This window comes from Vulpes lagopus, chromosome 10 (assembly GCF_018345385.1).
Source record: "Vulpes lagopus strain Blue_001 chromosome 10, ASM1834538v1, whole genome shotgun sequence".
Classification (NCBI taxonomy): Eukaryota; Metazoa; Chordata; class Mammalia; order Carnivora; family Canidae; genus Vulpes; species Vulpes lagopus.
Genome location: NC_054833.1, coordinates 71,895,347 through 71,905,506, shown reverse-complemented (window position 1 = coordinate 71,905,506; position 10,160 = coordinate 71,895,347). Strand labels below are relative to the sequence as shown.

General features: G+C 42.9%; 1 protein-coding gene across 2 annotated transcripts in view; it reads left to right on the top strand.

Annotated features, from left to right (window-relative positions):
* The first annotated feature begins 370 nt into the window (after nucleotides 1-370).
* The window catches only part of RAVER2 (ribonucleoprotein, PTB binding 2), an 86,871-nt gene continuing 77,081 nt past the window's right edge, over nucleotides 371-10,160 (top strand). The window contains exon 1 of one of the 2 annotated variants that reach the window (XM_041769967.1): nucleotides 371-683. In XM_041769967.1, the coding sequence (XP_041625901.1) occupies nucleotides 444-683 (240 nt within the window). In that variant the 5' untranslated portion in view covers nucleotides 371-443. The remainder of the gene's footprint in view (nucleotides 684-10,160) is intronic. The other variant, XM_041769966.1, reaches the window with a different exon arrangement.

Here is a 10,160-nt window from a genome sequence, read left to right as displayed (position 1 = left end):
GGGGTTCGGGGAGGCCGTGGGGGAGGGGAGCGGCCCCCCGGGGCCGCACAGGTGGGGGGCGGCGCCAGGGGTTCGAGTCCCCCCGACCCCGACGACCCCCCCCCGCGGGAGCTGCCGCCCGGGGGCCGCATCCCCAGAGCCCAGGCCCGGGGTTCGGGGAGGCCGTGGGGCAGGGGAGCGGCCCGCCCGGGGCCGCACAGGTGGGGGGCGCCGGGTCCCCCCCAGCGGGAGCGAGGGGCGCCGCGGGGGCGCGGGGCCGGGCCGAGGGGGCTCCCGCGAGGTGGCGCTCAGGCTCCTCCTCCGCGCTCAGGTTTCCTCTCCCGCCCGCCCGCCCGCCGCGCCGCCTCCCCCCGCGCCGGGCCCACTCGGCGGCCTCCGCCCGCTTTCTCTCCGCTTCCCCTCGAGCCTCCGGAGGCGCCCGCAGCCGCGGGGCGCCCGGGAAGATGGCGGCGGCGGGCGGCGGCGAGGGGGGCGCGGGGCCGGGCTGCGCTGCGGGGCCGGGGCCGGGGCCGGGGTGGGGGCCGCGCGGGCCGGGCCCGTCCGCCGGGGAGGACGCGCGGGGCCCCGCGCCCGGCCCGCTGCACCCCGAGGAGGTCGCCGCGCGGCTGCAGCGGATGCACCGCGAGCTGAGCAACCGCAGGAAAATCCTGGTCAAAAACTTGCCCCAGGACAGCAGCTGCCAGGTACGGGGAGCGCGGAGGGGCGGCCCGTCCGGGGCCGTCGGGGCCGGCTGCGGGGAAGCCGCCCCGAGGCGCCTCGCAGGGGGGTGGGTGCAGAGCTAGAACCTAAGGTCGCTTTTGCACCCCCCCCCCCCGGGTTCCTGAGCCGCGCGGCCCCTCCGCGAGGGCGGCAGAGCGGGACACTGAGGTTCGGGGAGGCGCAGCGGCTGGTCCAAGGTCAAGGGACCCCGGGGAGGCTGTCCTTAGCCGGCCCCCTCTCGTCCCCGTGCGGCCCGCGGCTGCGCGTGGGGGGAGACGGGATGGGCGGGGAGCAGGGGGAAGGCAGGTGAAGGAGGGTGGAGGTGAGCCGTGGAGCGCAGGGGCGGGGGGGCTCAGGCTTTCCGGAGTACCTGGGGGGTAGAGGTCCCCCTGGGGTCCTCCGGACTTGGGCGTGCCATGGGGGCGGGGAGAGCTGGAGGAGAGTGTTGCCGTTGCAGAAGCACTTGCCCAAGTTTGTATGGAAGGACTCTGTCTCCCCAGGCTACCAAGGCCCCCCGGAATGGAGAGGTTCGCGCTGAGCTTTGGGGAACCTCGCGGCCCCCTCCGGCCGTGCCGAGTACTGGAGGGTTTGCTGCTCAGTGACTCCAAGGAGGCTTAAGGATAGGCTACTTTGTGTCTTTGATCTACGTTAACTGGTAACTGTTGCTTCAAGATTAGAAACTTTGCATCTATTTAGCTTTAACCCCCTGCCCCGTGGAGTGCCAAAGTTTCTACGTCGCTCATTGTAGAAAAGCGAGAAAATACGGAGAAGCACAGAGGAAGAATAGAAATCACTTGTATTTTTTTTTTTTTTCCTTTTGAATTGAAGCATAGTTGACATGCAGTGTTACATTAGTTTCGGGTGTGCAACATAGTGGACAATTCCATACATTAGGCATTGCTCACTACCGTGTGACCAGTTGTCACCATACAAAAGTATTACAGTGGTTTTTAAATTTTATTTAAAGATTTTATTTATTTATTCATGAGAGACACGCAGAGAGGCAGAGACACAGGCAGCGGGAGAAGCAGGCTCCTTGCTGGACACAGGAGTAAGACACAGGACTTAATCCCAGGACCCCGGGATCATGACCTGAGCCGCAGGCAGATGCTCAACCGCTGAGCCACCCAGGCGTCCCGGATTATAACAGTGTTATGAGTAGTTTCCCAACGGTATACTTCTCATGCCTGTGATTTCCTTATTTTATAACTGGAAGTTTGTGCCTCTTAATCTCCTTCACCTGTGTCAGCACCCCCCCCCCCCAATCATCCTTCCTTCTGGCAACCACCAGTTCTGTGTGTCTATGAGTCTGTTTCTGGTTGTTCTTTTGTTTTTTAGATACTAGGTATAAGTGAAATCATACGGTATTTGTCTTTCTCAATCTGACTTACTGCACTTAGCATCATACCGTGCAGGTCCATTCATGTCACCAATAGCAAGGAAATATTCTGATACTTAAAGACAACCATTGTTAACATGGGATATTGTCCTTTTCCCTTTTCCTGTGCCTGTGTATACATATGTATTTTTGTTTCACATGCACACACACAAAGGAAAAGAGAGAGACCATGTCTTTGTACTTCAGGGTTTCTTAATTGTCTAGATGTTCATATATATTTCATATATCGCTTGAATTTATATATTTCGTGTGGATGGGGAGGGTGGGCTGTCCTTTTGGTGGCAGATTGGGGCCAATTTATGTAGTTCCTCCTGTAGCAGGGTATAGGGCATTGCAAGTGGCTGGCTATTGGTAACTGCAGGGCAGTTCTTCCATAAGACCTGTAAGTACTGAGAGCAATGGCTCGTTATTATGTAATTAGATCTTACAATAATTGAGAGCATATAATCCATATGCAGGAGGGGCCATTTTGTTTCAAAAAGCAATGTAAAAAAGTCTTTGTCAACACGATGTATCTCATTCCTTTTGCAGCTCTTTCCATTATTGTCTACTTCCCATCCATCAGGTAATATTTTGTGATGCTACCTATAAGAACAGATTGATGGATTGATTTCATAGAAACAGATTTCCCCTACCCGTGCAAATAGAAGGCAGCAAGGGGGCTCAGGAAGAGAGGTGCCTGGAAGAGGCATGTGGCATTGAAAAAAAATGGAAAGAACAGCAGCTCTGTGTATAGATAATCTAGGAAAAGAGAGATGGAGAAGTTTTTTTTTTTTTTTTTTTTGGTGGAGTGTCACCTATTTTTGTTCTATTTCCTTGCATTCTAAAAATATTTAGATACAGAATCTAGACTGTTGGCTTTATTCTTGTTTTGCTGTTGGTATCTTTCTCATTTCTCTTAAGAGACATGAAAAAATGTCAAAGCGTCTAAAAAAGGAACAGTTTTAATTACTGGGTATTAGTGATGGATGGAGGCTTTATGAGAATTATACTGATTTGTATTTTTGAGATACCCTTTCTCTGTTATGAGTTTATGTTTGGCCTAAGTCTTAGGATTTTCTGTAAGGTAGCAAGAATAAACTATTTGAATAAAACTGTATAGTCTGCATGTCTAGATGAGTCTTGTACTGCCAAGTAAAGTATCTTAAATTTTTACACTAAGTTAAATTCTTAGGCCAAGTTTTTTACAATAGAAGAATTTAATCTAAAAAGAAAAAAAAGAAGAAAAAAAAAAGATCTAGAGATTAGTTTCCAGACTTGTTTGAGCATTTCTTTCATATGATGATTTATATTATAAAACATTGTTTGTAGGGATGCCTGGGTGGCTCAGTGATTGAGCTTCTGCCTTTGGCTCAAGGCATGGTTCCAGAGTCCCAGGATCAAGTCCCACATCAGGTTCCCTGTGGAGAGCCTGCTTATCCCTCTGCCTGTGTCTCTGCCTCTCTCTCTCTCTGTCTCTCATGAATACATAAATAAATTTAAAAAAATAAAACATTGTTTTTAAGATTGCTGGTGTGTAGTTTTAAAATCTAAATCTATAGTGTACAGATAACATTTGAGTAGGGTTTTTTTTTTTTTCCTGTCATCTCCTGTACCTGTATCTTTGCTAGTTTTCTGATCACAATTATAACTATGTGGTCCGTGTTCCATAAATAGAATAGACCAAAGTATGCTAATTTTTAAAGCAATTAAAAGACAATCTTTAATTAGACTGAGCATTGCTATTTTTATTGGTTGAATAAAATGCATATATTCTTATCTCTTAAGTTCTAATATTTTCATAAATATTTTTTGTGAGGATTTTTTATATTTTATCTTTTATTTCCCTTAGCAATTCTAATGTCTAGGGGCACCTGGGTGGCTCAGTTGGCTAAGCATCTGCCTTTTGGCTCAGGTCATGATCCTGGAATCTTGGGATCAAGCCCCATCGTCTGTCATTGGCTCCCTGCTCAGCGGGTCATCTGCTTCTCCCTCTCCTTCTGCCCCTCCCTCTGCTTGTGTTCTCTGTCTCTCTCTCTCTCTCTCTCAAATAAAATCTTTAAAAACTAACAATTCTGATGTCTAGTTCTAATGTCTTTCTTAGTGGCTGCATATTATGTCAAGTTAGAAATGAGGATTTAACTTTAACTGAATTTTATGTTGTGCCTTTTAGCATTTATTGCATGGCTAAAATATATATACTTTATGAAATAACGAACATGGTTTAAGAATTAAAGTAACTACTTTTTGTTCAGTTATTAAGTAATAAGATGTTTTAAATATCAAATTCCTGTTCTTTCCTAGAAGATTCATTTTTTTCCCTGAAGATTTTATTTATTTATTCATGAGAGATACAGAGAGAGAGGCAGAGACTTAGGCAGAGGGAGAAGCAGGCTCCCTGCAGGGAGCCCGATGTGGGACTTGATCCTAGGACCCCAGGATCACGACCTGAGCCAAAGGCCAATGCTCAGCAATTGAGCCACACAGGCATCCCTCATTCATTCATTTATTCTAGAATATTACATTAAGGATCTAGGCCCTTCCTAACTTTAGCTGTCAAGCTGTATAATTATGTCTCTAGAAAAGTTACATTGGTAACTGAGCCCAATAATATTCTTTCAACATTTTAAAAACATGAGTATTTTCTTTATTAAATATGATTTTTATAAATCTTACTCAAATTTTAATTTTTGGTAAAAACTTCTCAAAAGCTGCCTCATTTAATAGCTACTATACAGTCAGTCGGGTGCTGTCTGGTTGGCCTCCTATGCTTTCTCGAATCCTTCTAGCTCTTTGTGTTTTCATAGTCTTAGCTCTGGTTCATGTCTCTTTTCATGTCTTGCCCAGACTACTATGACTTCTCTGTTTGTCATCTACCCTCATTATTGTCCTGTGTCTTATGCTTTAGCCCATCCTGCTAACTGCTTCCCTTGAGGGGAACTCCCCCAAAGCACAAATCCAATTATGTCCCTCCCCTACAAAAAAAGAGAAAAGAACGAAGGAAGAGAGGTTTACCTCTACATTCCCAGCACTTCTCAAACTTTTCTTCAAATGTCCCTCAACATGTCTCTTTTCCTCAAATTGTGAGGAAGAGTGAAGCTCAATCAGCTTATCCCAAGAAACTTTGAAGCTTTGTCTTCTGACCGAAGTTTTCATATTAATTTTATTAGTTCTACTGGTCACCTTGGATTTAATTAAAAACAGTACTTAGGGACATCTGGGTGGCTCAGGAGGTTGAGCATCTGCCTTTGGCTCAGGGTGTGATCTCGAGGTCCAGGGATCGAGTCCCATGTTGGGCTCCCTGCGAGGAGCCTGCTTCTCTTTCTGCCTATGTCTCTGCCTCTCTGTCTCTAATGAATAAATAAATAAATAAAATCTTTAAAAAAGCAAAAACAGTGACTTAAACTTGTTTCACCATCCTCCAAATTTTTTTCATAAACTTGACACTTCTGGAAGATGCACATATGTATCCTATGATTTTCCATACTCCTTAATTACCATAGGTTACTCAGACCTCCGTTTGAGAAGCATGACATAATGAGCTAGAACTCTAAGACTCTAGGCTTTTTATGACTTGGCCCTTGCCTCCATTTGCAGTCTTATTTCTTATTAGTCCTACAATGGATTCTACTCTAGTTTTATCAAGCTAGTTTTAGACCCCCAAGTACTTCAGGCCACAGTGATTTGGATATTTATAGTATGTCTTTGAATGTTTGTGTTTGGGAATGCAATTATAGTATTTATCATGAATAACATTTGTAATAATTATAGTGAATAATAACAATGTTGAGAACACTGTTTCTTATTCAGAATAGCCATTGTGAATGTATGCATGAATAGTCTTTTGCAGCTCTGAACTTAGGATTTTGATTTAAGGTAATGTCCTAATATGTGTTTTTTATTGCATTTCCTATACATTGTCTTTATTTGTTGGTTCTCCTGGTTCTGCTTTAATGGAATTGTTACTGGAGTTTCAAAATGGAGAAAACAATAGCATTTATTCCCTGTGTTGTTTGAATTCACTCACTTTTTCTCTAACATGTTGTGTATGTACGTGTGTTTTGCTCTTGTGTTATTTTAGAATCCAAAAGAAATTTTCTTGTGTAATTAAGAGAAAATGTGAGGTGCTTAGGGCTAACAGCCAGGATCGGTAATAGAAGAAACATTCTATTGTTTCACTCTGGGCACTATTAACTTTCATTTTGAAGTATTCTATTATAATAGTTAATTGAGAAGGTTGATGGTTAATTCACAGAGGTCTGTCTAAAAGCATAGTATTATCAACTAAGCAATTTTTAGAAAAACAAACCACTGGTAGAAAACTCCAGTTGATTTTCTTTTTAAAAGCTACTTATTCCTGTTTTTATTTCATATCAGTCAAAAACAAATAGGATTTCTCACATACATTGTGTTCTTTAACTGTGAGATTTTAAAATATGCATTATTTTCTTTAATAACATTCAGTAATTCCTACCTCTTTTTGTATGGGGCTATTACCCATTTTTTTCCTGATAATACTGGGATTATTTTGCATTTTGAATTTTTTCTTTTTCTTTTTTTAAAGATGTTATCTATTTATTGTTAAAAGACACAGAGAGAGAGGCAGAGGCAGAGACAGAGGCAGAGGGAGAAGCAGGCTCCATGCAAGGAACCCGATGTGGGACTTGATCCTGGGACTCCAGGATTGCCCCTGGGCCAAAGGCAGGTGCTCAACTGCTGAACCACCCAGGCATCCCGAAATAATTCTTCTTCTTCTTCTTTTTTTTTTTTTTTTAAGATTTTATTTATTCATGAGAGGCATGGAGAGAGAGAGGCAGAGACACAGGCAGAGGGAGAAGCAGGCTCCATGCAGGGAGCCCGATGAGGGACTCGATCCTGTACTCTGGGATCACACCCTGAGCCCAAGGCAGACGCTCAACTGCTGAGCCACCCAAGTGTCCCTATTCTTTTTCTCATCAAGAATGCCATTTTACTTCCAAAAGTTACTTTTCACAGTGTAGTTTACATGACATAAAAGTTATTTTCTAATGTAGTTAATCAATTTCATGATGAGTTCTACCCCTTTTCTGCATGTCTTATGCTGTTCCCAGTGTAGCAAGGACACTGAAAGCTGCTAGAGGAACATCTTCTAGATTTCCCGGTCACTACTGGCTCAGTAAGTTTCTAGTCTTGGCAGGAATTCTTGAAAAGTGTTTCAGCAATGCTTGTTCTCTGTTCTGAAAACATTTTCAAGAAGAGCAGTACTTTGTGGTCAGCATCACAATGCTGTGTGTTAACAAGCAGTCCAAAGAAGTCTCAGGTGATTTATAGGCCATTTCCTGATTAATGAATAGGAATTATTCTTTTTTTTTTTTTTTGGAATTATTCTTATAAATTATTTTTTGGCTAGTAACATGTTTTCCCATAGAAGAATATGCTAAATGTGATTTAGTGTTGTTCACTAGCATTTTAACAATGATTTAAGCTATGATGCTCCTAAAGTTTAAGATTACTCTAAATGGTACAATAAGCTCTAAACAGCTTTGTGCAGGAACAGAGACTCTCCCAGCTTCAAATCATTGATGAGTGCACCTGTGCCTTGTCAGTGCTCAAAAAGAGCTGTATTTAAGGCAATTGCTCTTTAAATAAACAAGATTCTGAACATCGGGGAAGCAATAAATCATCTCTGATAAAAGGCTGTTGCTGAAAGGGGTCCGTTTCACTCCGAGTTTTGTCCCTTCCTACTTCTATTTGCACGTACCTTCCCTACATTATAACCTCTGGTCCTTAGGAGCTACCAGAGCCCATTTCTCTCTTGTGGGTAGAGAGTTTTATGCTTAGCTCCACTTAGACCAGCTCAAACAGGCAGGTAAAGGAATATTAAAATGTAGATTAACCATAGTTATCTATACATTTCAATATTCTATACTTGTTTATCTGAAACCTTGGCTCTATTTGTATTTCATTTGCTTAGAGAGGTAATTGCCGTACTCTAAGGGGATGGTATGCATCAAGAGGGGTAAAAGTAAGGAGTGGGAAAGTCAGAGCACTGATCTGTATATTTTGGCTTATAATTCTCTGCAGATGATTGTCCTTGGTTGCCGTGCCAAATATCTTTCATTTTGTTCCTCCACATCTGACTCTATCCTTCTTACCTGCTCTGTGTCCTGGGAGGCTTATCTCGCTCTGGTTTCTGGTTGCATTTGGCTAGAGCCACCAGTAGGAGATCTAAAGGTGGAGGCGAGATAGATTGGAGTACTTATTCACTCAGCTTCCTTTCTCCTGGGATACCTTGGGTTGGCTGTTAATTCTTTCAAAGGTCACAGTTCTTTCCAGTGCTGCTCTCCATGCAATTAAGCTCTTGGGGTTGTTTGTAGTCATTACCCTTGCCTCCTTAGGCTCAGAGGTTATAAGGGACTGTTGCTAACCAAAGGCTTTTTATAAGTCTTTGTAGATAGTCTTCTTAAAAAAAAAAAAATCCTCTGCAATTACTTAGTTTTTGAGTCTGCCATATGTTTCTTGGTGAGAACCCAATGCTGTCGCCTATCTCTTGTCCTTCCTAATAGCACCCAGATTTTCCTTGGAGGCTCTACTCATCCCTCATTATTTATCAACTTCTATGGTTTGGGTTGATTTGACAGATTACTCCTATCTGTTTGGGTGACATAAACCAACAAACAGTGTTCTTCCCTTTCGACATTAGAATTGGTTAAAGCATGGGCAATAACCTGGCCCTAAGCCAATCTGTATATCCCGGCCCCTTGGCCATTGTGATTGTTACAACCCGATATACTAAAATGGCTAGGGCTTTTGTTTGCTTGTTAAGGTAGGAGATTGTCTTTCATCCCATTGGATAAGGATGCAGAGACATATTGCCCTGATTACAGCTGGCAGTCTGAGGACAGAGGAGGACTGACCTGAAGGAGAAAAAGGTAGAGGAGCCCTGATCAAACTATATCTGAAACTTACCTCTGGATTTCATGGTTATGCAAGCCACTAAATTCTTATTTCATGGACTTCAAGTTGGGTCTTACATGTATACCAACCAATAGTACCCTAACTAATACAGAATTTTAATTAAAAAAAAAAAACCCAGGGATCCCTGGGTGGCGCAGCGGTTTGGCGCCTGCCTTTGACCCAGGGCGCGATCCTGGAGACCCGGGATCGAATCCCATGTCGGGTTCCCGGTGCATGGAGCCTGTTTCTCCCTCTGCCTGTGTCTCTGCCTCTCTCTCTCTCTCTCTGTGACTATCATAAATAAATAAAAATAAAAAAAAAATTTAAAAAAATTTATAAAAAAAAAAAACAAACCCATAAAATTTCAGTATTGGAAAGGATGGTAGAAGACATTTTAACTCTTTTGCTTACTATATAAATCAAATTTAGAGTTCTTGACACATGGAATCTTGCACACTTTTAACACCTTTACTTTCAGGCATAACTGCTTGGTTAGGTATCCTACTCTGTCTTCAGACAGCTTGGTTATAAATGTTTTATTTATACTGAATATAAAAAATTATCCTGGAATTTTGATTTCTAGATCTAGCTTCTCTCTTCCCATAGAATTTATGGTATTGTTTTTTAACTTACAACTTCAGTTCCTTCAAACCAGTAATTTATAGGATGTAAGTCCAAATTTCCTCACCGTCTTCTTTTTTTCTCCCTGGACACACACCACTAACCACTTTGTCATTGTATCTCCTAAAACAGGACCATGGTTGTCTAATTGAGCTCTTCCTGTAATCCCCCTGCCAGAACAAATTTTTCTTTCCTCTGGATATCTATAGCAACAATAACAAATTTTGTTTATTGGGTACCTATTATTATTGCCAGACACTGTATGCTTTTTTTTTTTTTTTTTTTTTACATTTGTTTACATTGTACTTAATCCTCACTTCAAGACTGTAAGATCAAACTTCCTCATTCCCATTTTACTGCTAGGGAAACAAATGCAAAGTTAATACCAAGAAGTTTGCCCAAGGTCATTCAACTAATTAGCCATAAAGTGGAAAAGACTAATATCTGGTTCCACAGCTCATATTCTTTTCCTACACTGTATTATAATTGTAATTCCTCTCTGCACACATTGTAATGTGTTTTAAAG